This window comes from Dasypus novemcinctus, chromosome 12 (assembly GCF_030445035.2).
Source record: "Dasypus novemcinctus isolate mDasNov1 chromosome 12, mDasNov1.1.hap2, whole genome shotgun sequence".
Taxonomy (NCBI): Eukaryota; Metazoa; Chordata; class Mammalia; order Cingulata; family Dasypodidae; genus Dasypus; species Dasypus novemcinctus.
This window is the reverse complement of record NC_080684.1, coordinates 84,109,514-84,136,774: the sequence shown is the minus strand read 5'-3', so window position 1 is coordinate 84,136,774 and position 27,261 is coordinate 84,109,514. Positions and strand designations below refer to the sequence as shown.

The 27,261-nt window shown below is 35.3% G+C and overlaps 1 protein-coding gene across 13 annotated transcripts in view; it reads left to right on the top strand.

Moving 5' to 3' along the window:
• BLTP3B (bridge-like lipid transfer protein family member 3B) overlaps positions 1-27,261 on the top strand; it is a 147,262-nt gene that overhangs the window by 104,161 nt on the left and 15,840 nt on the right. For 8 of the 13 annotated variants that reach the window (XM_058308593.1, XM_058308594.2, XM_071219014.1 and 5 more), the window contains 2 exons: positions 3,332-3,585; positions 3,904-4,012. The exons of 4 other annotated variants lie outside the window; for them this stretch is intronic. In XM_058308593.1, coding sequence (XP_058164576.1) covers positions 3,332-3,585; positions 3,904-4,012 — 363 coding nt within the window. Of the gene's footprint in view, positions 1-238; positions 3,079-3,331; positions 3,586-3,903; positions 4,013-27,261 lie in introns of those variants that run through there. One more of the 13 variants, XM_012529279.4, reaches the window with a different exon arrangement.

Genomic DNA, 27,261 nt, shown 5'->3' with positions numbered 1-27,261 from the left:
TATTCAACACATTGACTTGGACACAAAGGGATTTAAGCAGCTAAATATGCAGTATGCGAAGAGGAAACCACATTAAACGTTTTCAGAGTTTATATGGAGTTATCACTAATGGCTTTCATTCATTTGAAGAAATGAATTTATTAGGATAGTTGTATTAAAAATTTTAAATGACAATGTTCATTTTTAAAAGTCTTTTAAAGTCACTGAGCTGTAATATTTTTCTTTGCTGTATATACAGAATGCTATATCTGATACATAACATGTTGAAATAAATACAGCCCTGCATGATATCAGATAAGTATGCTATAACTTCTCATCCGGGGAATTGCAGTTAAATGTGCCATTTGTCTGTAAGCGAGAATTATAGAAAAAAATTGGCTCCTGGCTTTTTTCTGTGTATAAGCCATGCAGTGTTCAATGTATCTGCTAAAAAATATTGAGAAATCTATATTAGAAAGTGTAAATCCCATTGATTTGCAAAGTGGATGAAACTAAGTATATTTTAAAAAAGACTTAATAATGGGGGAAAAAACAGAAGAAAAACGATTGGACATAAAATTTAAAAACTTAGATCCTATTCTATACCCAACCCAAACACTTTTCAAAGTATACACTCTAAGTTATTTCTAGTTGCACAATTTTTATTTTTCATACTCTTTATATCTCCATACCATATCCTATTACTTTGTTTCATTTTGTTCCTAACTGAAGAAATCATTCTGTAATGCCCTCTTGTATGTGTTATATAATCAGTGCTAGCTAGGTTCCTCCCCACCCCCCAAGTGTTTTGTTGGTTGGTAAAAGAGAAACATAAAAGCAAGGGAAAGAAAGGAGGAGGAAAGGTGAGATTGGAAGTAGGAAGAAAAAAACCCAAGCTTAGCTTGAACATTTCAAACAACAGTAAGGCATACTAATAAAGACTAGTATTTGACCTACAGTTTATATATACTGCTGTCCTCTGATTTGAACAATTAATATTGCAAGTTGGTTTTTTAAATTAACTAATCATTTTATTAATACATGTTAATAAAGCATGCAATTCATCTGAAGTATGGATCTTAATACAATAGTTATAGGGCATAAGAGGTAGGGGGACTTGATTTTAACTGTTTTATCTCTGGTCCAAAATACTCTTTTTGTTTAAAATTATTTCTGGCTCTTAACTCCCTATAGTGTGTGTGTGTGTGTGTGTGTGCGCGCGTTTATGTATGTATCTTTGAGGGGAGGGGCTAAGTCAAAGGCAAAATAAAATTACATTAACTAGATTGTTTTTTGCTAATTATTATTCTTAAGTAGATAAATTAACTTTGGTTGTTTTCTTGATGTATGAAAGAACACTAGTATCAGTTTTTGGCCTTTTCTTTTGCTGTCTATTTACAAAATAAAAATGTCTGAGTTTCTAAATGTTAAAGAATTCTTAGGAATTTTTAAAATTTTTGATTCTTCTTTTACCCATATCTTACTTTTTTTAAATGTTAATAAGTGGTATTAACATTAATTATATCTAATTCTGTGAAATAACCTTTTTAAAAACAATTCTGCACTTTGATTTGTGTATGGAGACCTATCCTTGGTGCATAAATATCATATTTTTAATTTCTTGCACCCTTTTCCATTACAAATATGTATAACTTGACCTCTGTAAGCCTCTAGTGTTCACATTTTTTTCTCTTTGCCTATGCTGATGGAAAATCAAATAAAATATCTTTTCATCATGAATTTATTTAGCAGGGTCTTCTCTTGATGACTCATAGGATGTATAACTGATACGTCAGTAATAGAAAAAGTTGTGACTTTCCAGAGCAAGTAGTTTGTTTATATCTCATGGGTTCTGTGAATTGTGAAACTGACTGTGTTTTTAGCTTTGCTGCTAGGAAGCTCTCAGAATCATCTTTGGCCTAGGAACCTTAAATAATGTTTGGTTTATTAACCTTACCATTCTTTTTTTTCCCTTTCCATTCTTATTTTTCTCTTGCTTACTTATTTTTTTATCTGATTATATCATGTGCATGTTGCCTTCTAATCTTTTTTGGACCTGGTACCATAAAACAAACAGAATAGTTAACATGAAGGCTAGTTTACAACTAGTTTTTACTTCACCAGTTCCACTAGGAACTATTACTATTTAAAATTAGATTTCCTATGGATACTTTATTGAAATTAAAAAAAATTTTTTTAAACTCACATATTTGTACCTCAAATTCTTTTTTGGGCCAAGGAATAAATTAATGCAATAGTATGCATATATTTCCTTTACTATACTTTAAGTTTTAGGTCTCTCTTCTAATAGATACATTTTAATTAGGTTTTTTCTATTTGCTTTTCTGTTACTAAAAGATTTTTCTCTCTCTCTCTCTTCTTTTTTAAATGTTACATTCAAAAAATATGAGAGGTCCCCATATACCCCTCACCGCCCTCACCCCATTCCTCCCACATCAACAACTTCTTTCATCATTGTGGGACATTCATTACATTTCGTGAATACGTTTTGGAGCACTGCTGCCCCACATGGATAATGGTTTACACTCTCCCCCAGTCCACCCAGTGGGCCACGGCAGAACATACAACGTCCAGCATCTGTCCCTGCAGTACCACCTGGGACAAGTCCAAGTCCTGAAAATGCCCCCATATCATATCTCTTCTTCCTTCTTCCTACCCTCAGAAGCTACCATGGCCACTTTTTCCACATCAGTGCTACAATTTCTTCCATTACTAATCACAATAGTTCCATAGCTTTTTTGGTTCCTTAAGAGTCATCTTAAATGCCATGATACTGTTTGTTAATTAAAGATGTATGGATAGGTCTATATGCAAACACAACCAAAATCAGAAGTGTGTATCATATCAGAGTTATGTAATGGCATACTTATGTTTCTGTAACCAAAAAGTAGAAAAAATGGAAATGGGGTTGTATATGTCATATGTATATATGCCGTGTAGAATATAATTTAAATTAGTTTAGGGGGTAAACATTAAAACTGTTGAGGGGTGGATGTGACTCTTACAGTTGAGCATCTGCTTCCCACTAGGGAGGTTCAGGTTTGGTTCCTGGTGTACCCTCAAAAAAAACCCAAAAAACAACAATAAGCAAACAAATGAAAAAAACCAACTCAGGGGAGCCAATGTGGCTCAGTGGTTGAGCATCAGCTTCCCAGGTTCAGTCCCTGGTCCCGGTACCTCAAAAAAATAACTACAAAAAAACAAAACAAAAACTGTTTTATTACTGCCTTAATATTGTACAAATTTACAATAACTTCTAAATGACAAATAATAAAGCGATATTTTGGAATAGTGCTAAAAGGTTATCATTTTTGTGTGTTCATTCCCATAGGTTCAGATCAGAACACTATAATTCATTCCAAATCCTCTCCTGAGATTACTCTGAGGTTTGAAAGTGGGCCTGGTGCTGTAATACACTCTTTACTTGCAGAAAAAAATGGATTTCTGCAATGCCATATAGAAAATTTTAGCACTGAGTTTCTAACGTCTTCTCTTATGAATATTCAACATTTTTTGGAAGATGAAACTGTTGCAACAGTGATGCCAATGAAGATACAAGTTTCTAACACAAAAATAAATTTAAAAGTATGTTAATATTTTTGTATTTTCATGATATAAATATTTACCTAGACTTTGGTTCATGTCTAAGAATATACCTTCTCTATAATATATGTTCTATCAGCATTTATTAAAATGAATTAAATTTATTGGTCTTTATGAATAATGTAGAATTATAGAAATTAGAATACGTCAAAATAGAAGAGGCAATTTTCTTAATATATCTACTAAGGCGTGTAAAGATATATTTCTCATTAAAAAAATTTAGTAACAATGTTTAAGAAAATGGTTGTATTAATTTTGTCATTTAAGAAAATATACCAATACTATTTCTCTTTCCTTTAGGATGATAGTCCACGTAGTAGTACAATATCCCTTGAACCAACTCCTGTAACTGTACATATTGATCATCTTGTGGTAGAAAGAAATGATGATGGCTCTTTTCATATCAGAGGTATATATGAAAAAAACAGTTTATATGAACACCTACCAAACTGTAAAGTTAAATTGTTTGTGTTGATTGTTTTCATTTATACTTATTGTTTATTTTATATGTATATACGTAATGTAGTAGTAGATGACTAAGTAGTAGATGACTAAGGGACACTTTCAGTATAAAATATCATCTCTGAATTGACTTCTACCCCAGAAATAATTCATGTACGGTTGATTTAGTATCATAGTACTACAATAGGTAGTTGATGAGCCCCAGGAAAGGAATGATTTCACACAGAGTTGACAAACTTGGTGTATCACCAGCAACACAGCCTTCCACAATCACTAGTGAGAGGCTATATAGTAAATAGAACCAGCATCAATAGTCAAGGAAATGGGATGATTATGCATCTAAGAATTCTCAAATATTTGGGGAAAAAATGGTATCAGTTGGAGTTCTTGCTTGTAAAAAGAAGTACTCTCTAGGTGATTGAGAAGAAAAGGAGCCTGTTAAAAAAATATTGGAAGGGAAGAAAACTGAGTCAAGAACTAAACCCTTACATTTATGGTTAATTGATTTTTACAAGGGTTTCAAGACAATTCAGTAAAGAAGAGAATAGTTTTCTCAACAAATGGTGCTGAAACTACTAAATATCCATAGGCAAAATAGTTAAGTTGGACCCCTTCCTTACCATACGCAAAAAGGCACTGAAAATGAATCAGAGACCTACTTGTAAGAACTAAAAATATGAAACTTTTAGAAGAAAACAGTAAAATCTTCATGTCCTTGGGTTAGGCAAAGACTCCTTAGATACTACACCAAAAGCACGAACAACAGAAGCAAAGATAGTTAAATTGGACTTCATCAAAATTATCAGCTTTTGTGCTGCAAATAATACTATCAAGAAAATAAAAAGACAACTCATAGAAGGGGAGAAAATACAAATCATATATCTGGTAAGGGACTGGTATTCAGACTATATATGAAGTCTTACAATTCCATAGTAAGGAAACAACCCAACTTAAAAATGGGCGAAGGATCTAAATAGACATATTTCTAAAGATCAGTGAGAACATGAAAAGTTATTCAACATCATTAGTCATTAGGGAAATGTAAAACAAAAGTATGGTGAGATACCACTTCATGCCCACCAGTAATGCCAAAATAAAAAAGAGTGGATAATAACAAGTGTTGGCAAGAATGTAGAGAAATTGGAATCCTCATACATTGCTTGTGGTGGTGATAGGGGGGTGTTGGAAAATGGTATATGGCCACTTTGGAAAAAGTTTGACATTTCCTCAAAATATCAAACATGGAGTAACCATCTGACCCAACAAATTTCCACTCCTAGATATATACCCAGGAGAAATGAAAACATGTATCCACACAAAAACTTGTACATGAATATTTATAGCAGAGTTAATTACTCTTAATAATGAAAAGGTGGCGACAACGCAAATATCCTTTGATGACTGGATAAACAAAATGTAGATACATACTATAATATGGATGACTTTGAAAATATATTATGCTACTTCAAGCCTGTTCAAAAGACCCCAAATTGTATGATTCCATTTACATGAAATGTCTAGAAAAGACAAATCCATATAGACCAAAAGTAGATTAGTAGTTTCCTAGAGCTGGGGATGATGGATTTGGAAAGGAATAGGGAGAGACTACTAGTAGGTATAGGGGCTTTTGAAGGGATTAAAATGCTGCATAATTGATTAGGGTGATGGTTGCACTAACTATGAACAAAATAAAAAACCACTGAATTTACATTTTAAATGTAACGTAATTGTGAATTGTGTGGAATGTGAATTATTTATCAATAAAGCTGTTAAAAAAATAAAGAATATTGAGTAGTTTTAGACCTAGGGAGGTCTGGAGAACCTAGTTCAAAATTTATTTTTCAGGATCCATTCTTCAAAACATAACACAATATAATCTGAGCTGATGGGGAGAAGACTACTGCCTACCACTGACTAGTAGATTCTATAGTTTGTACTACTGTCATTTTGCTCTAGAAATTCAAACTCTGCTGCAACTACTGAAGCAACATTATTTCTGCTTTTATGCCAGGAATTTGACATTGTAAATATTATCATTGTTGTTGCCTCCAGAGGGAGATTTCACCTCTCTTCCCTACCTTTGTTGTTGTTGTTTTTTTGTTTTGTTTTTTAAAGATTTATTTATTTCTCTCCCCTCCCTCTATTTTCTGCTCTCTGTATCCATTCACTGTGTGTTCTTCTTTGCTTGTATTCTCATTTGGCGGCTCTGGGAACCAATCCTGGGACCTTGTGGAGTAGGAGGGTGATCATTCTCTTGTGCCACCTCAGCTCCCTGGTCTGCTGTGTCTCTTTATTGTCTCTCCTCTATGTCTCTTTTTGTTGCATCATCTTGCTGTACCACCTCTCCATGTGGGCCAGCACTCTTGCACGGGCCAGCACTCCATGTGGGCCAGCTTACCACACAGTCCAGCTTGCCTTCATCAGGAGGCTGTGGATGTTGAACCCTGAACCTCCTACATGGTAGATGGGAGCCCAGTTGACTGGGCCACATTTGCTTCTCCCTTTGTTGTTTTTTGTTTGTTTGTGTTTTTTTAGGAGATAGCAGGGATTGAACCTGGAACCTCATACATGGGAGGCAGATGCTCAGCCACTGAGCTACACCTGCTCCCCTTCCCTTCCTTCCTTTGTCACTAGTATCTGAGTCAAAATCTGGGGTGAATTTAATCTGATTGGCAATACTAGGTCACAGACTTGGAAAGGAGTCTAGGAAATGGAGTAGTATTTTCCAACTTCTATTGAAGGAAGCAATTTTTACCCCCTCCAAAACTCATGAAGTGTGGAGTTCCTTAAATATAGAAAGGGACTCTGATGGTGGATAGTCTAAATAAATGCCAGATATCTACTACAAAACTCAATAAAATAAATGAAACAAAGTAATAAATAAATGAATAGAAGAAAAATAAGAGAAAATTTAAATAGAAGAAAATTAAAGAAAAGGGGAGACTTTTAGAGAAATATGAAAATCCTTAGAAATATACAACTTTGAACCCGTAAAGTAAGAACAAGTCCTCCTGAAAAAAAAAACAAAGATCTTAAAAATTAAAAGCATGACCCTAGAAGTAAAACATAATAGCCCACTAAAAATTCATCAGCAAATCCATCAGCTCTACCTTCAGAATATATCCAGACTCTGACCTCTTCCCGCCCTCTGCAAAGCTAGCACTTTGGTCTCTGCTTCAATTGCTGTAGTCTCCTCCTAAGCAACGTCTGTTTCTACCTTTACTTCCCTACAATCTCTTGCTAACTAAGCAAGTGATATATGTATATTTTCTCTCTTTTTTTTGTAAAAAGGACAGTTTATTAATTACTTGCCAAATCAGAATATTTCAGGGCTCAGAAAATCTTTAATAATAATCTTTTTCATACTGTAATGAGTTTACTGGGGTTGAGAAATGATAAGTGATTTGTACAGAGTCACAAACCAAAAATAGAATGATTATCTTAAAACCATTCTGCTGCTAATTAAGATTCTCAAGTATGTGTACTCACAGGAATTAAAAAGCGCTCTGATTTAGGTCAGTTCTTTAGAGTTAGAAAAAAAAATATGGGCAAATGAGACATTCGTTTTTACATCTTCATTATAATAGTTTCTTAGACTGTTTACCTAAGTTAATCAGAAATGTACTCTAACCTTCTGGCCACCATCACCACTCTCAGTAACTTTTAGCAAAATCTGATGGAAAGTTTTATAGTATTACATAGTCTATTTTCTTTTGCAAAGAGTTTTCTCCATTTTCTGTTTTCTTGCTGATTTTTAAAATTATATATTTTTATTGTGGATCTATATATACCATAAATTTCCCATTTAATCCCCTTTTTAATATAAAATATTTTTAAAATTTAATTTATATTTAATTACTTCTCAGATCAAGACCCTCTCTCTACTGGCTTCATATCTCATTCCAAGACCTTGCAATAGCCTGAAATCCTCAAGTATCTAGATCCTTACTTTTCTCTGACTTTACCTCCTGCTGTTTTTTCCCTTTGCTTTCTTCATTCCTGTCACAGTGGCCTCCTTGCTATCTTAGAACATACCAAGCATACTCTTACCTCAGGGCTTTTATACTTGTTGGTCCCAGTGACTAGTATGTTTCTATCAAATATCCACATGACTTACTTCATTACTGTTTTCATGTGTCAGTTCAAATCTCCCCATAATAGAGATGGTTCTATCCATGCTTTCCTCATCTCTGGCAGCTCCCTTTCTTTTAACCCTATTTTATTGTTCCCTGTAGGCACTTACTACCTTTTGATATGCCATGTTCTTTCTTATTTGTTATCTAGAATGTAAGTTGCATGAGGGCAAGAATTTTATTTGATAAACTGTTATATTCCCATCTCCTAAAACAGTGTCTGTCAACTAGTAGATTTTTTTAAAAAATGCTTGTTGAATGACTAAATTCTTAAACACAGAATAGACACAGTAGAAGGTGATCTAGAACAGCAAGTCCAATAGAACTTCCTGTGCAGATTGAAGTATTCTGTAATCTATAATCAAGTGGCTATTGAGCACTTAAAATGGGGCTACTGCAACTGAGGAACTGAATTTTAAATTTTTAATTAATTTAGGTTTAAAAAACCACATGTGTCTGGTGGTCTGACTATACTGGGCAGCACAGCTAAAGAAGATTGAAAAGAGGGAATTATCCTAAAAAGCAGTAGAAAAAAATGTTTGAAAAGAATGTTTAAAATAATGAGACATGAAGGATAGATTCACAAGTTTCAACATCTACCTAAAAGGAGTTCCAGAAAGAGAACAGAATGAAAGAAAAGAGGAAAAATAATCAAAGAAATAGAAGCAAAGTTCCCAAATTTGAATGAAGGAACATGTTTTCAAAATGGTAGAGCCAATCAAGTACAGAACAGAGTGAATGAACAAAGAATCCTTACCTAAACATACTGAAATTTCAGAACACCAAAGATAAACTGAAAAGTCCTAAAAGATTCTAGAGGGAAAAAGCAAAAGCGTGAGAATCATATTTGCATCATACTTTTCGTCAGCAACAGTGGATGCTGGAACATAACGAAGTAGTATCTTCCAAGTTCTGTGGGAAAATAATATGGAACCTAAACTTTTATTTTGAAGGCAAAAGAAAGACAATTTTTAAAAAATGGATAGAATTGCTTAGTTAAAATGAAACTAATAAGGAAAAGCAGCGAGAAAAGAAACTAGTAAATCTTGGAGTTAAATGTAATAATACATGAGAATATTTTTTTAATGTTCAGTGGTTATCAGTATAAGAGGTTGCAGTGGAGAAAAGGGAAGAATAGGAATTAAAAATGTGCTAAAGTTTGCCTTATTAAGGAAGATAAATCTAGACTTTGATAGATTAGTGTGGGCTGTACATGTATAATACTTATATTATGCTTAATCTTAGATTACCAAAAATAATGAATCATCTCTAAAACATTAGGGCAGGGGAAAAAAAAGAACTGAAAATATCCAGTCATTCCAAAAAAAGAAAAAAAAGAAAGCTTGATAAGTAGAAAACATTAAATTACATGGCAAGAATTGTCACCACAGTAAAAATAAACGGTTTAAATTTTCTTGTTAAAAAATAGGCTCTAAGATAGAGTTAGGAAAAAAATTCAGATTTATGCTACATAGAAGATATTTCCCCCAAACAAAATGAATTAAAAACACTGAAAATGAGGAAATGGAAAAAAAAAATTCATTATATATATGACAGAAAAGGCTAAAAAAAAGGAAATGAGAAATCTTAATATTAGATAAAATCAAATATAAAGCTAAATCATAAAATGGTTTTGAAAGGTATCATATTGATAAAAGATCACCAAAAACATGCCCTGGTCATAAATCTTTGTCCATCCAATATAACTTTTAAAAGTACAAAGCGAAAACTTTGGAAATAATGAAAATAATGAGAACAGACTACAATCATATGGTGAAACTCTCTCAGAGTACCTAAAAAATTGATTACGGAGAATTTGAATAACATTAACAACTTGATCTTGTATATATTACTTTGGATTCACCAAAGAGGATATTTTAAATACCCTTGAACTTTCTGTTCTAATCTTTGTTATTTTCTTCTGCTTGCTTTGGGAATGATTTCTTTTTCTTTTTCTAGTTTCTCCAGTTGTTCAGTTAGATCTTTGATTTTAGATCTTTCCTCTTCTTTAACATAGGCATTTAGAGCTATAAATTTCCCTCTCAGGACTGCCTTCATTATATCTCCTAAGTTTTGATAAATTGTGTTCTTGTTTTCATTCGTCTCGATATATTTACTAATTTCACTAAAATTTTCTTACTTGACTCATTATTTAGGGGTGTGTTGTTCAGACTCCACACATTTGTGATTTCATCTCTTTCCCATCTATTACTGATTTCAGTTCCATTTCATTATGATCTGAGAAGGTGCTTTGAATAATTTCAGTCTTTTTATATTTTTGAGACCTGCATTATGACCTATGTGTCTATCCTGGAGAAAGATCCATGAGCACTTAAAAAGAATGTATAACCTGCTGAGTTTATGTGTAATGTTCTGTATATATCTGTTAGTTCTAGGTCATTTATTATATTGTTTAAGTTCTGTTTCCTTGTTGATCTTTGGTCTAGTTCTATCTAACGATGTGGGTGGTGAGTTAATGTCTCCAACTATTATTGTAGAGATGTCTGTTTTCTCCTGTTAGTTTTCCCAGAGTTTGCCTCATGTATTTTGGGACACCCTGGTTAGGTGCATATTAATATATAATGGCCTTCTGTATCTCTTATAGCTTATTTGTATTTAAAGTCTCTTTTGTCCGATATTAGTTTAGCTACCCCTGCTCTTTTTTTGGTTACTGTTTGTATGCAGTATCTTTTCCCAACCTTACACTTTCAGCTAGTTTGTATCCCTGGGTCTAAGGTGAGTCTTGTAGACATATATGGATGGCTCATGTTTTTTTATCCATTCTGTCAGCCTATATCTTTTTTTTTTTTTTAAGATTTTATTTATTTCTCCCCTCTCCCACCCCTTTGTTGTTTTTATGTCTGCTTTCTGTGTCCATTCACTGTGTATTCTTCTGTGTCTGCTTGTCTTCTCTTTAGGCTACACCAGGCACCAATCCAGAGAGGCACTCCATCTCTTGCGCCACTCCTCAGCTCCCTGGTCTGCTGCATCTCTTATCATCTCTCCTCTGTGTTTCTTTTTTGTTGCATCATCTTGCTGCGCCAGTTCTCCACAAGGGCCAATGCTCCTGTGTGGAACAGCATGCCATGAGGGTCAGCACTCTGCACAGGCCAGCACTCTGTATGGGCCAGCTTGCCCACACTATATGATAGATGGGAGCCCAGTCATTTGAGCCATATCCGCTTCCCCCATATCTTCTGATTGGGGAATTTAATCCATTCACCTTCAGTGATATTACAGTAAATGCATTATTTACTTCCACCATTTTATTCTTTGGTTTTTATATGTCATATCTTAATTTCTTCTGTCTTTTTACTCTTTTGGTTATCCTTTATGCTATATTTTCTTCTCTACTCTCCTCCAAGCCTCTCTATATTGTCTTTTTATTTCAGGTTTTAAGCCTTCCTTTAAAATTTCCTGCAAAGTTGGATTCTTTTTTATGAACTCTCTTAGTTTCTGTTTGTTTGTGAATATTTTAAACTCACCTTCATATCTGAAGGACAATTTTGCTGGATAAAGAATTCTCAGCAGGCAGTTTTTCTCTTTCAGTATCCTAACTGTATCATAACACTGTCTTCTCGCCTCTATGGTTTCTGATGAGAAATCTGCACTCAGTCTTACTGGGCGTCCCTTGTATGTGACGGTTTGCTTCTCCCTTGCTGCTCTCAGAATTTTCTTTTTATCTTTGATGTTTACTATTCTGAGTTGTGTGTGTCTTGGAGTAGGTCTATTTGGTTGTTTTCTGATTGGGGTATGCTGTACTTCTTGGACATGTAAGTTAATTTCTTTCATGAGAGTTGGGAAATTTTCAGCTATTATTTCCTCAAATACTCTTTCTGCCCCTTTTCCTTTCTCTCCTCCTTCTGGAACTCCCATGACATATATATTGTTGTATTTCATCTTATCATTCAGTTCCCTGAGCACTTGCTCAGTTTTTTTCCCATTCTTTTCTCTTTTGTTCTTTTCAATTTTAACTCTTCTGCCTTAGGGATCACTTATTTCTTGTCATTTCAAGTCTGCTTTTGTATGCCTCTAATGCATTTTTGTTTTCACCTATCGTGTCTTTTATTTCAATGAGCTCTGTTACTTTTCTGTTCACGTTTTCAAATTCTTCTTTGTGTTCACTCAGTGTATCTTGGTGTCCTTTATATCTTTAGTCATATTGTCTTTCAACTCATTAATTTGATTGTAGAAATTTGTTTGCATCTTGTTGATTTGTTGTCTCAAATCCTGTGTCTCTTCTGGGGCTTTGATATATTCCTTTCTTGGACCATGTCTTCCATTTTCTTAGTATGGCTTGTAATTTTTTGCTGATGTCTAGGCATCTGATTAAGATAGTGAGTTTACTCAAATGTTCTTTCTCTTTCGTAGGGATTTAGATGTGGGAGGCTGTGTGTTACTGCAGTTCTTTGATTTTTGGTTCAACCTGTTCTGGGTCTTTAGGATTGTCCTCGTTAGTTGCTGAAATCTGGGGCCTGGACCCAGTAATGAGTTGCAGACCTGCTTTCTAGGGCCTTGAGGGGGGAGGCTGTAATGGCAGGAAAAAGCGCCTCATTTAATTTCCTCATATGCACTTTCTTGGTCTGCCAGCAGATGGTGTGCTTTGTCAGCCCTCTTAGGTCAATGCCTGGTCATAGTGTGTGTGCTGCAACATGGACTGGATCAGTGTGATATAGGTTACTGCCTGGAGACTAAGACTTGTAATTCAGACTTTCTCAGAATTAGTTCTCCAACCTTTGCCGGCAGACCAAATTTGTGGGCCAAAAGCTGAGTCAGCCTTAGACTGTGTTTCTCCCCCCTTTCCTGGGGAGGTGGGTCCTTTGGGCCCTCTTTGTAGCCATGGACCCCCTGAGGCCTGAGAATTCAAAACTGTCCGTAGGGTCAGGGAGAATGCTGGCATTTGCAGCTGCAGCTCTTAACTCCATTTTTCCATCACACTTCTTTTCCATTGTCCCTCTCACCTCTGGATGGTGTCCAGCCTTTCCATGGTGTCCTAAACCCTAGACTTTTTCCAGGCTGTTTTTGCCCATCTCTAGCTATTTTTCTGGCATAGAAAAGAGTCCTATGTCTTTCTAGTCTGCTGTCTTCCTGGAGATCTCACCCATGAAACTTTTATTTATTGGGTATTAAAAAAAAAATGTTAAGAAATTCTAAATGTGTCTTTCATATAGGTTTTTTCTCTGATTTCAGAGCAATAAAGTTGATTACTAACTCAAAAGTGTAGCAGAAAATACTTAGAATTCACAAATTGAAAAACATTCCTTGAAATAATTCTTGGGGAATTATTGACAAAGAAATGAGATTAGATAATTTTTAATGCAATTCCAGTCTCTAAAATATTATAATTTTAAATAATTCTTCCTACTTTTTTCACGTCACCTAATACAATACCTGACTTGCTAAATAATTACTGTTTGTTAAAGAAAGCAAAAATAAAAATATTGTTTAAATAAGAAGTTTATAATATCTAAAGAAAAATATAGAAATATATTCGAAACATTCATAGAATTAAACATCAATTTGATGAATTTAAAATTATGTATGTATGTATGTATGTTTTTGGAGGTACCAGAGCTGGGGATTGAACACGGGACCTTATATGTGGGAAGCTGGCATTCAACCACTGAGCCATATCGGCGCCCCTGAATTGTTTTTTCATTTGTTTGCTTGTTGTTTGTTTGTTTTCAGGCAGCACTGGGAATTGAAACCCGGATCTCCCATGTGGGAAGCTGGTACTCAACTTCTTGAGCCATATCTGCTCCCACTATTTAATTTTATTTTTCTTTTTATTTATTTATTTATTTATTTATTTATTTATTTATTTATTTATTTATTTATTTATTATTTATTTCTCTCCCCTCCCACCCCACCCCCAGTTGTCTGTTCTCTGTGTCCATTTGCTGCCTGTTCTTTTTTTGTCTGCCTCTGTTGTTGTCAGTGGCATAGGAATCTGTGTTTCTTTTTGTTGCATCATCTTGCTGCATCAGCTCTCAGTGTGGGCGGCACCATTCTTGGGCAGGTGCACTTTCTTTCGCGCTCTCCTTACGATGTGCACTCTTCGGGCATGGTGCTCCCCTACGCAGGGGCACCCCTGCATGGCAGGGCACTCCTTGCACCCATCAGCAGTGCACATGGGCCTGCTCCACATGGGTCAAGGAGGCCCAGGGTTTGAACCGCAGACCTTCCATGTGGTAGACGGACGCCCTAACCACTGGGCCAAGTCCGCTTCCCACTATTAAATTTTAAAATTGAGATTTCTTGAGGTTTCTTCCCCAGTAGTTTCTTCCTCATTTCTACATTTGATATCTGTTTTATACAGTTCAATTAAGTACATAGTTTACCAATTGTTAACTCTATTTAAATATATTAGCTAAAGGCAAAAATAAATCTCTGATGCAGCAAGTATATGTATTGCATGAAGACCATTTCAATATGGAAATCCAGTTTAGATTTATTTTTAGAGTTGTGTGTATGTTTATGTTTTAGCCACAGCTAAATAAGGAGTCTACCCTCATGAAGAGAAGATAATATCCATATTGTTTGTCCTATATATAATGTTTATGTACCCTATTTCTTATATTATTGAAAACTAGAAGCTGGTTCTTGTTAAATGTTTTAAATTTTGATGAATGTATTTCTTAATTCATGTCTTTAGACATAATAGTTATTTGGATCTTTTTCAGCAAAATGGTTTAGGTAGTGATAAAATAAAATGTTTTAGGAAGAGGCAGTTATATCCTAGATTTAAAAAAAAATAGACATTGAGACTCATTATTTGAATTCAACCAATTATTCTCAAATGTGTAAATTGGAGATGGTTTTATCTAACTTTTTAAAGCTCGGTGGGATGATAGAAAAATACACTATGTTCTTCAGGATATACAAAATCCAATATCTTTTATTTTAAAGTAGTTTTTCCATTGGCACTGGAATGAATAATATATTGAAAACTTAAGGAAGTAAACTTTGTTTTATATAGGGACTCATGTTTTTATCACAATGTATTCCTTTTTTTTAAAGAAAGATTTATTTTTCATTTATATCTCTCCCCTTCACTGCCCCGCCACCCTGGTTGTCTGCTTTCTGTGTCCATTCGCTGTGTGTTCTTCTGTGTCTGCTTGTATTTTTATCAGCAGCACCCAGAATCTGTCTCGTTTTTTTTGCGTCATCTTGCTACATCAGCTCTCCATGTATGTGGCGCCATTCCTGGGCAGGCTGCACTTTTTTCGCACTGGGCCGCCCTCCTTACAGGGTGTACTCCTTGCGCGTGGGGCTCCCCTATGCGGGGGACACCCCTGCGTGGCATGGCACTCCTTGCATGCATCAACACTGCATGTGGGCCAGTTCATCACACAGGTCAGGAAGCCCTGGGTATGAAACTTGGACCTCCCATGTGGTAGGCAGATGCCCTATCCATTGGGCCAAATCCGCTTCCCTCGCAATGTATTCTTAAAAACAATCCTCAAAGAAGCAGACTATCCTGTTAAATTATTTTTCTCGTGATGTGGATGGAAATTAATTGTATTAGTGTCTTCAGAATATGGAATATATAATATAACACATAACCTAATATACCACACATGCAGCTTGTATGTTAATATATTGTTAGTATGCCTCAAACTAATATGTCAGCCATGATAAACTAGTATTTAACTAACAATTTTATTTGCTTCTTAGAATTTAAAAAGGCTTTTAGGGAATGATTTGAATGGCACAACTTTCTCCATAAAGCTCTTAACAAGTTCAAGATATTCTATCCCTCATCCCCACCCAAGTAAATTTATTTAGCAAACATGACAGTACAAAATAGTCTCATTAATAGTTATTTCAAAATTTTGTTGTAGATGTTTGTTCATGGTAATGCAGCTTACCTGATATTTCTCTTCTTCACCATTTCTTTTTTTTTTTAATTGAAGTTAATAAATCACAAAGAATGTTACATTAAAAAACATAAGATTCCCATATAACCCTCTACCCACCCTCCCACCCCCATCATTTTTTAAATTGTATTTTTTTTGAAGGTATATACATCTCAAAAAATGTAACACTGAAAAACATAAGAGGTTCCTGTATGCTCCCTATCTCCCCACCCTACTCCTCCCACACCAACAACCTCCCCCCATCATTGTGGCATACTCATCACACTTGGTGAACACATTTTGGAGCACTGCTGCACCACATGGGTAATAGTTTACCCTGTAGTTCACAGTCTCCCCTAGTACATTCAGTGGGTTATGGCAGGATATATAAAGTCCAGCATCTGACTCTGCAGTATCATTTAGGACAACTCAAAGTCCCCAAAATGCCCCCACATCACATCTCTTCTTCCCTCTCCCTGCCCTCAGCAACTACTGTGGCCACTTTCTCCACCTCAATGCTAAATTTCTTCTATTACTAGTTTTATAGTAGAATATCAGTAAGTCCACTCTGATCCATATTTTATTCCTCCATTCTGTGGACCCTGGTATGATGATGTCCTCTCCACCTCTAGATCAAGAGGGGGCTTAGATTCCACATGGATGATGGATGCAAGTCTTCTACTTGCAGTTGTAGGCACTCTTGATTCCCTTGTGTGGTGGTTGACCATCTTCACCTCCCTGTTAGCTGACCTCGGTAAGTTCTACAAACTAGAGAGTAAGAGTTGCAACTCTGCTGAGGCTCAGGGCCAGCTGGCACATGGCCACTCCAGAGATTCAAGTCCCCTGAGTATACACCATCCCAGGCACCAACCACAAGTTCAGTAAAAGTGACAGAAGATGCATGTGTAGAAAGGTCACATCTGAGTCTAGCTCCATCACACTCAGGAGCACAAATTCCAAAGTAGGGCCCTCTGACATCGCACAGAACTCCAAATCCATCTGCCATGACCATATACTCTGTGGGTCTCCAAAGCTTTCAGGAGAACCAGTACCTAGGGTTTATCTACTTTGGCTTTTTCTGGGGTCCTGCTGAGGTGTGCATAAGCATGAACCTTCTAATGACCTCCCAACTCTGTTTTGAAAACTCTTAGCCATATAAACTCATTTGTCTTTGCCATTTCCCCCTTTTATTCAAGGTCAAAAAGCAGTTTTTAACACATGATCATACAGGTAGCCTGAGATATTCTGCTGATCTGAGTTGACCCTTTTATTCAAGGTCTCTTTCTAGTTGCATCACCAGTTAGTGATTGGTTGTAATCCCTCAGTGCCAAGGAGGCTCATCCCCAGGAGTCATGTTTCACACTGGGGGGAAAGTAATGCATTTATATGCTGAGTTTGGCTTAGAGAGTGGCCACATTTGAGTAACATGGAGGTTCTCAAGAGGTAACTCTTAGGCACCCTGCAGCTCTAGGCCTTGTGCATATTTCAGGCACACAGGCTCATAAGCATAGTCATCAGTATCAAGGACCCATTATTGGACCATCCTTCCTTGTTGGTCTTTGCTGTTGTACTTGGGGGATTATTGCTGTTCTATTGGGAATGTGACAGAGCTCCCCTGGGTAGGAATTTAGCACTCCCTCAGTTGACTTTTATAACTAACTACTATGAAAATACCCATCATATATCAGAACATTTTTATGTCCCCTATATACATGCCCTGGAGAATTCCCTCCCACCCATGTGCCCCCATCAATAACAGCTGACACCAGTGTTCCTCCCCTGCCATAGTTGAACCTCTCTGTGGTCCAAAATGTCTTCAACAATGAAGCCTAATATATTGCCAAATTCAATTAATAGGAAATTGAAATATAATGATGGGTTTAAAGTTTAGAAGTAGAATACATACTAATTTAGAAATACTAAAATAAAATAAAAATAAATTGGTATGTTAAAAAATGAAAAATATTATAAAGCTTTGTTTTTAACATTTTGCCTTTCATCACTGTAATAGGTGTTGCTCTGTATGTACAGTGGCAAGGCACTTTCTTTCATTTCTTCTTCAGTGTCTCCATCCTTTCCTTTTTTTTTTCTTCTAATTTTTAGTTTTGTCTTCAAGAAAGTTTTAGATCACAGTAATTCACGTATGTAATATATCCAATATATTAAAATCCCATATTCCAATATCAAACCCTTTTCCCCTTTCCCAGCAATGAATGATCTTTTTACGTGTTCATGTTATATTTGCTACAGCCAATGTACAGATAATGAAACATACCTATTAAACGTGGTTCCATTTTGGTTTACATTATGGTTTATATTTTAGACTGTACACATTTTAAAATTTTTAGTTTCCTTATGTTTTACATTATGCTTTATATTTTAGACTGTACACATTTTAAAATTTTTAGTTTCTTATGTTTTACATTATGGTTTACATTTTAGCTTATAGACTTTTATACCCTTTTGGTGTAAGTCAACATGTCCTATATCTATCATTACATGATCTTGTGGAGCTCTTCCATTGCCCCCCAGTTGCCCTGTTTCCATCTATTCTATACCTCTCTTCTCTACCCCTCCCCTCAGGGCACACAGTGACAATTGATCTTCACTACTTGAGGGACCAGATTTACAGATACTTGCACCAATGCTGAAGACTTGACATAGTAGACTGCCCTAACGTATTGGGAGCCCCTGAGTCTCTTGAGAGATACAGTTCCCTCTGTTTGAGAACGTTTGGTTTCCCCAGGATGGGGGTACATCTTCACACTCATTGTATGGGTCTCCACCCAATGATAAAACACACTATGACAAAATGAGCACTCATAATCCCTGTACCAGATGCCCCCCACCTTAAGCACCTTAAACATGTTATCCTTATTATATTTTCTAAAGAGTTTCCGCAACATTATACCTGACAGTCTCCCATATTAAACTGTTGACCCCATCCCTCCCCCCAATTCCTTAGGCCACCTGAACCATCCTCCCAACCCTAGTCCCCCTCAAGACCAAAAAGCCCCACCCAAACGTGTCCCTATGCCCCCATCTCCCTTCCCTGTATTAATACTTACCTCCAGTTTATCATAGACTTCACTCATGTAGGCATCAGCTCACAACCTTCCTCTCCCCCCTAAATTCTTTTAAGCATATCTTCTAGTCTACAGCTCTCTGAGACAGCTTGATTTTCTTGTTTCATATCAGAGAGGTCATGTAGTACTTGTCCTTCAATGTCTGGCTTACTTCACTCAACATAAGGTCCTCAAGATTCGTCCATGTTATCACGTGTTTACTGTATTCCTTCTTATAGCTCAGTAGAATTCCATTGTATGTGTATACCACATTTTATTTATCCATTCATCTGTTGATGGGCATTTGGGTTGATTCCAACTTTTGGCAATAGTGAATAATGCTGCTATGAACATTGGTGTGCATTTATCAATTTGTGTCCTTATTTTCAGTTCTTTTGGGTATATACGCAGCAGTGGAATTGTTAGGTCATGTGGCAAATCTACAGCTAACTGTTTGAGAAACTGCCAGACTGTCCTCCAGAATGACTGGATCCTTCTGCATTCCCGCCAGCAGTGGTTGAGTGTTCCCATTCCTCTACATCCTCTCCAGCTCTTGTAGTCCTCTTTTTTTTTTTTTTTTTTGATTGCTGCCAGTCTTATGGGAGTAAGATGGTATCTCATTGTAGTTTTGATTTGCATTTCCCTAATAGCTAGTAATTTTGAGCATTTTTTCATGTGCTTTTTAGCCATTTGTATTTCTTTTTTGGAGAAGCATCTGTTCAATTTTTTTCCCATTTTTTAAAATGGTTTCTTTGTCTCTTTATTTTCATGATATAGGAGTTCTTTATATATGCAAGATGAAAGTCTCCTATCAGATATTTGGTTACCAAATATTTTCTCCTGTTGGGTAAGCTCTCTTTTCACTTCCATGACAAACTCATTTGAGGTGCAAAAGGCTTTCATTTTGAGAAAGTCCCATTTATCTATTTGTTCTTTTGCTGCTTTGGGTGTGAAGTTCTTGAAGCCATTTCCTATTACAAGGTCGTGTAGATGCTTCCCTGCCTCGTTTTCCAAGGTCTTCATGGTCTTGACTCTTACAGTTAGGTCTTTAATCCATCCTGAGTTAATTTTTATATAAGGTGTGAGATGGTAATCCTTTTTCCTTTTGCATATGGATATCCAATTCTCTAGGCACCATTTGTTGAAGAGACCATTCTCTCCCAGTTGAGTGGACTTGATGGCCTTGTCAAATATCAGATGACTGTATATGTGAGGATCCATATCAGAACTCTCAATTAGGTTCCATTGGTCAGTGTGTCTATCCTGGTGCCAATACCATGCTGTTTTCATTACTGTAGCTTTGTAGTATGTTTTGAAGTCAGTGTGATTCCTCCAATTTCATTTTCTTTTTCAATATGTCTTTGGCTATTTGAGTCCTTTTTCCTTTCCAAATAAATTTCATAGTTAGTTTTTCTAATTCATTAAAAACTGCTGTGTTGGTTTTTTTTGGGGATCAGTTTTGGTAGGATAGACATCTTAATAATATTTAGTCTTCCTATCCATGAACAGGGAATATTCTTCCATTTATTTAGGTCCTTGATTTCCTTGAACAGTGTTGTGTAGTTTTCTGTGTATAAGTCTTTTACATCTTTAGATAAATTTATTCCTAAGTATTTGCTTTTTTTTATTTACTCTTGTAGATGGTATTTGTTTCTTGATCATCAGTGTTCCCAAATGCTACAGATTTTTGCACATTGATCTTATAACCTGCGACTTTACTGAACTCATTTTAAGTTCTAGAAGCTTTACTGAAGACTTCTCAGGATTTTTTATCTATAGGATCATGTCATCTGTAAATAGTGAAATTTTTACTTCCTTTCCTATTTGGATCCCTTTTCTATCTGGTTCTTGCCTCAGTGTTCAAGCAAATACTTCTAACAAAATGTTAAATAGAAGGGGTGATAGTGGGCATCCTTGTCCTGTTCCTGATCTTACAGGGAAAGATTTTAGGATTTCACCATTGTAAATGATGTTAGCTGTGGGTTTTTCATATATACCCTTCATCATGTTCAGAAAGTTTCCTTCTCTATCTTTTGCAGTGTTTTTATCGAGAAAGGGTGCTGTATTTTGTCAAATTCTTTTTCTGCATCTATAGATATGATTGTGTGATTTTTTTCCTTCAATCTATTTCTGTGCTTGTATTACATTAATTGATTTTCTTATGTTGAACTATCATTGCATACCAGGAATGAAACCCACTTGGTCTTGGTGTATAATTCGTTTAATGTGTTGTTGCATATGATTAGCAAGTCTTTTTTTCAGGGTTTTCACATATAGGTTCATTAGCAAGATTGGCCTGTAATTTTCCTTTCTTGTGGGGTCTTTGTTTGGCTTTTCTGTTAGGGTAATGTTGGCATCATAAAATGAGTTATGGAATGTTCCTTCTATTTCGATTTTTTAGACGAGTTTAAGCAAGATTGGTGTTAGTTCTTTCTGGAGTGTTTGCTAGAATTTACCTGTGAAGCCATCTGGCCCTGGGCTCTTCTTAGTTGGGAGGTTTTTAATGACTGATTCTATCTCCTTACTTGTGATTGGCTTTTTGAGATCTTTGATTTCTTCTTTCATCAATGTAGGCTGCTTGTGTGTTTCTAGGAATTTGTCCATTTTCGCTAAATTGTCTTTCTTGTTGGAATATAGTTTTTCAAAGTATCCTCTTATGATAGCTTTATTTCAGTGGGGTCCATGGTGATATCCCCTTTCTCATTTCTTATTTTGTGTATTTGCATCTCACTCATTTTTTCTTTGTTAGTTTAGATAAGGGTTTGTCAATTTTATTGATCTTCTCAAAGAACCAGCTCTTTGTTTTGTTTATTTTTTTGAGCATTTTCTTACTTTCTATTTAATTTAGTTATGCTCTGATCTTTATTCTTTCTTTCTTTTTTTCTTTCTTTTTTCTTTGGGGTTAGTTTGTTGTTTTTTACTAATTCCTCCAATTGTACAGTTAGTTCATCAACTTTAGTTCTCTTTTGATGTATGTATTTATGGCTATGAATTTCCCTCTTAATACAGCTTTTTCTGAGTCCTCTAAGTTTTGAAATGCTGTGTTATCATTTTCATTAGTTTCAAGATAGTTACTGATTTCTTTTGAGATTTCCTCCTTGACCCACTGTTTTTCTAAGAGTGTGTTCTTTAACTTCCGTGTCTTGGTGCCAAATATGGGTTTCTGGCCCTTGGAGCTTTCCAGCTTCATTCCATATGGTCAGAGAAATTATTTTGCATGATTTTAATCTTTCTGAATTCATTTAGACTTTCTTTGTGGCCTAGCATGTTGTATATCTTGGAGAATGATCCATGTGCACTTGAGAAGAATGTATGTCCTGCTGTATTTGGTTGTAACATTCTGTATATGTCTGTTAGGTCCAGATCCTCTAATATATTGTTCAAAGTCTTTGTTTCTTTATTGATTCTCTCTTGAGATGTTCTGTCAATGGTGATCGTGGTGTGTTAAGGTCCCTCACTATAATTGTAGAGGCATCTATTCCTTCCCTTAGTTTCTCCAATGTTTGCTCATGTATTTGGGGGTGTCCTTGTTAGGGGCATAACTGTTGATGTTTGTTCTTTCTTTTTGAAAGGTTCTCCCTTTCACTAATATGTAGAGTCCATCTTTGTCTCTCACAATAGTTTTGCATTTAAAGTCTATTTTGTCTGATATTAATATAGCTACTCCTACCCTTTTTTGGATATTGTTTGCCTGTAAGATTGTTTTCTAGCCATTCACTGTCAATTTCCTTGAATCCCTGGGTCTAAGATGTGTTTCTTGTAGACAACATATAGATGGATCATATTTCCTTATCCAGTCTTCCAATCTGAGCCTTTTAACAGGTAGGTTTAATCCATGGACATTCAGTGTTATTACTTTCAAGGAATTACATATATTACCCATATTATCTTTGGATTTGTGTTTGCCATATGTTGTCTGATTTTTTTTTTTCTCTTTTTGTCTTTTTAGTTGTTCTTACACTCTCCTCCAACTCTGTCTCTCATGTTTTTTTCTTTCCTCCTGCAGAACTTCCTTTAGTATTTCTTGAAGGGCAGGTTTCTTGTTGGCATACTCTCTTCGTTTCTGTTTATCTTTCAATATTTGGAACTCTCTATCATTTTTTAATGCTAGCTTTGTTGAATAGAGTATTCTTAGTTGGAAATTCTTTTCTTTTGGTACCTTAACTATGTCATACCAGTGCCTTCTTGCCTCCATGGCTTCAGATGAGAAATCAGCATTTAATCTTATGGAAACTCCATTGTATGTGATGGCTCTCTTTTCTCTTGCTGCTTTTAGTATTTTCTCTTTGTCCTGCACATTGGATAATTTGTCAAGTATTTGTCTTGGTGTAGGCCTGTTGGGATTTATGCTGTTTGGGGGTGCATGGTGCTTTTTTCACCATTTCCTATTCCTTTAGTGTTTTTTTTTTTTTAAGATTTATTTATTTATTTCTCCCCCCTCCCATTGTCTATTGTCTGCTCTCTCTGTCCCTTCGCTGTGTGCCTTGGAAAATCTTAAAAGTTATGAATATTTCAGTAAAGATTTTATGAAGGTACACTACAATTTCCTTCTTACTCTATGAAATTTGGCTAATTAGGTAACTCATTAAATAGTTTAAGAAAAAAATACTGAAAATGTTTGTGTGTGTATGTGTATGTATGTGTCTTTATTTGTGTACACACGTCCATACCAAGTCATGTATTGGTAATTACTTTTTTTGAAGGTATAGAATAAAAAAAAATTTTTTTATTACATAAGTAGTAGGTTAACAGTTGTATGCATAAAACCCAGAGTTTCTATATGCCACCCTGTTATTAACACCTTCTATTAGTGTGATGCATTTGTTAAAATTCATGAAAAAATGTATTTATAATTGTAACTAAAATCCATCATCTAAAATAGAGTTCACTGTGTTGTACAGTCCTATGTTGTTTTTCTAAACAAAAAAGTTTTATTGTAGTAACACATATACACCTAAAATTTCCCCTTTAAACCACATTCAAATATATGATTCAGTGCTGTTAATTATGTTCACAATGTTGTGCTACTATCACCACCATCAATTACCAAAACTTTATGATCAATCCAAATAGTAACTTTGTACCATTTAAGCATTAACTCCTCATTCCAAACCCTCATGCCAGCCCCTGGTAAACTGTATTCTAGATTCTGAATCTATGAGTTTGCTTATTCTAATTGTTTCATGTCAGTGAGGTCATATAATATTTGTACAGTCTGGCTTATTTCCTTAGCATGATGTCTTCAAGGTTCAATACATTTTGTTACATGTAACAGAATTTCATTCCTTTTGTTCTATTGTTTGTCCCTATACTACATTTTATTTATCTATTCAACAATTCATGGTCACATGGGTTACTTACATCTTTTGGCAATTATGAATCATGCTGCTATGAACATTGTTGTGTAAATATCTGTTTGTGACCCTGCTTTCAAATTTTTTGGGTAGATATATAGTAGTGCAATTGCTGGGTCTTATGATAATTCTATATTTAACTTTCTGAGGAACCACTGCACCATTTTACATTGCCATCAACAATTAGCATTCCTATTTCTCTTCATTCTCTCCAATACTTGTAATTTTCTGCTTTTTTAAAAATAGTAGCCATTCTAGTAGGTATGAAATGATATCTCATTGTGGTTTATTTTGCATTTCCTTAATAGCTAATGACGTTAAGCATCTTTTCATGTGCTTTTTAAGCATTTGTATTTCTTCTTTGGAGAAATGTCTACTCAAATCTTTTGCCCATTTTTTAGAAAGGCCCTGTTTGTCTTTTTTACTGTTCATTTGTAGGATTTCTTTATATGTTCTGGATATCAAACCCTTACCAAATATGTATGTGGTTTCCCAATATTTTCTCCCATTGTATAGGTTGTCTTTTTAATTTCATGATAAAGTCCTGTGCTGCACAAAAGTTTTTATTTTTGATGAAGTTCTGTATATCTATTCTTTCCTTTTCTTGCTTGTGCAACAAAAGGGGTATAAAGTTTAAGAAACCACTGCCTAACACAAGGTTCTGAAGATGCTTCCCTATGTATTCTTCTAGCATTTTTATAGTTCTGGTTCTTATATTTAGGTCTACAATCCATTCTGAGTTTATTTTTGTATATGGTATATATGGCTTTTGCACATGGATATCCAATTTCCCCAGAATCATTTGTTGAAGAGTTTATTCTTTTCCCATTGTGTAGTCTTTACTACCTTATGAAAAATCATTTGGCCATTATTTTGAGGTCTGATTTCTGAACTCTAAGTTTGATTCCATTGCTCTAGATGTTTGTTCTTGCAGCTGTACCATGCTGTTTTGATTACTATGGCCTTATTTTTTTTTTTTTTTTTATTTTTTTATTTTTTATTGACTTTGTAATAATATTACATTAAAAATATATATGTGAGGTCCCATTCAACCCCACCCCCCCACCCCCCCTCTCCCTCCCCCAACAACACTCGTTCCCATCATCATGACACATCCATTGGATTTGGTAAGTACATCTTTGGGCACCTCTGCACCTCATATACATTGGTTCACATCATGGCCCATACTCTCCTCTATTCCATCATGTAGGTAATAAGTTTTTATATTGGGGAGTGTGAGTCCCCCACCTTCGTTCTTCTTTTTCAAGATGGCTTTAGTAGTTCAGAGCCCCTTAACCTTCCATATTAATTTGATGATAGCTTTCTCATTTCTTCAAAGAGGGCTGTTGAAATTTTGATTGAGATTGCATTGACTTTGTCAATCACTTTGGGTAGAATTAAAATCTTAACAATATTTATATATATTTAGTCTTCCAATCCATGAACATGGAATGTCTTCCCCTTTATTTGGATCTTCTTGGTTTCCTTTAACAATGGCTTGTAGTTTTCTGTGTACAAGTCCTTTATTTCCTTGGTTAGATTTATTGCTATAATAGATATTTCATTCTATTAGATCTAATTGTAAATGGAATTTTTTCTTGATTTCTTCTTCAGATTATTCATTGCTAGTACATAGAAACACTACTGATATTTAGGTGTTGGTCTTGTACCCTGCCATTTTGCTGAATTCATTTATTAGTTCCAGTAGTTTTGTTGTGGATTTTTCAGGATTTTCTGTGTATAGGATCATGTCATCTGCAAATAGGAAAACTTTTCCTTTTTCCTTTCCAATTTGCATGCCTTTTATTTCTTTGTCTTGCTTGATGCTGTAGCTAGATCTTCCAGTACAATGTTAAATAGCATGGGTGACGGGACATTCTTATCTTGCTCCTGATCTTAGGGAGAAAGCTGTCAGTCTTTCACCATTAAGAATGATGTTAATGAGAGTTTTTCATAGATGTCCTTTATCATGTGAAGGAAGTTTCCTTCTATTCTTAGTGTTCTAAGTATTTTTATCAAGAAGGGGTGCTGGATTTTATCAAATGCCTTTCTGCATTTGTTCTGTTAATGTATTACATTTATTGATTTTCTTATGTTAAACCACCCTTTGTACCTTGGATGAATCCCACTTGATTATGGTGTATAATTATTTTATTTTGCTGTTGGATTCAGTTTGCTAGTATTTTAATTGAGTATTTAATTGAGAATTTTTGCATCTATATTCATAGGGAATATTGGTCTGCAGTTTTCTTTTCTTGTGTTATCTTTATTTGGCTTTGTTTTGAGGGTGAGGTTGACCTTGTAGGATGGATTAGTGTGTGTTGCCTCTAATTTACTGGAAGACTTTAAGCAGGATAGATGCTAATTCTTAGACTGTTTGGTAGAATTCCCTTGTGAAGCCCCTGGTCCTGGGCTTTTCTTTGTTGAGAAGGTTTTGATTAGTGATTCAATCTCTTTCCTAGTAATTGGTTTGTTGAGATCTTCTATTTCTACTTGAGTCCATTTCGGTAGTGTGTGTTTCTAGGAATTTGCCCATTTCATCTAGGTTATCCAGTTGTTCTTAGTATCCTCTTATAGACCATTTTATTTCTGTGGGGTCAGTACTAATTTCTCCTTTTCATTTCTGATTTTAGTTGTTTATGTCTGTATTAGTCAGCCAAAGGGGTGCTGATGAAAAATACCAGAAATTGGTTGGGTTTTATTAAGGGTATTTATTTTGGGTAGGAGCTTACAGATACCAGGCCATAAAGCATAAGTTGCTTCCCTCACCAAAGTCTATTTTCAC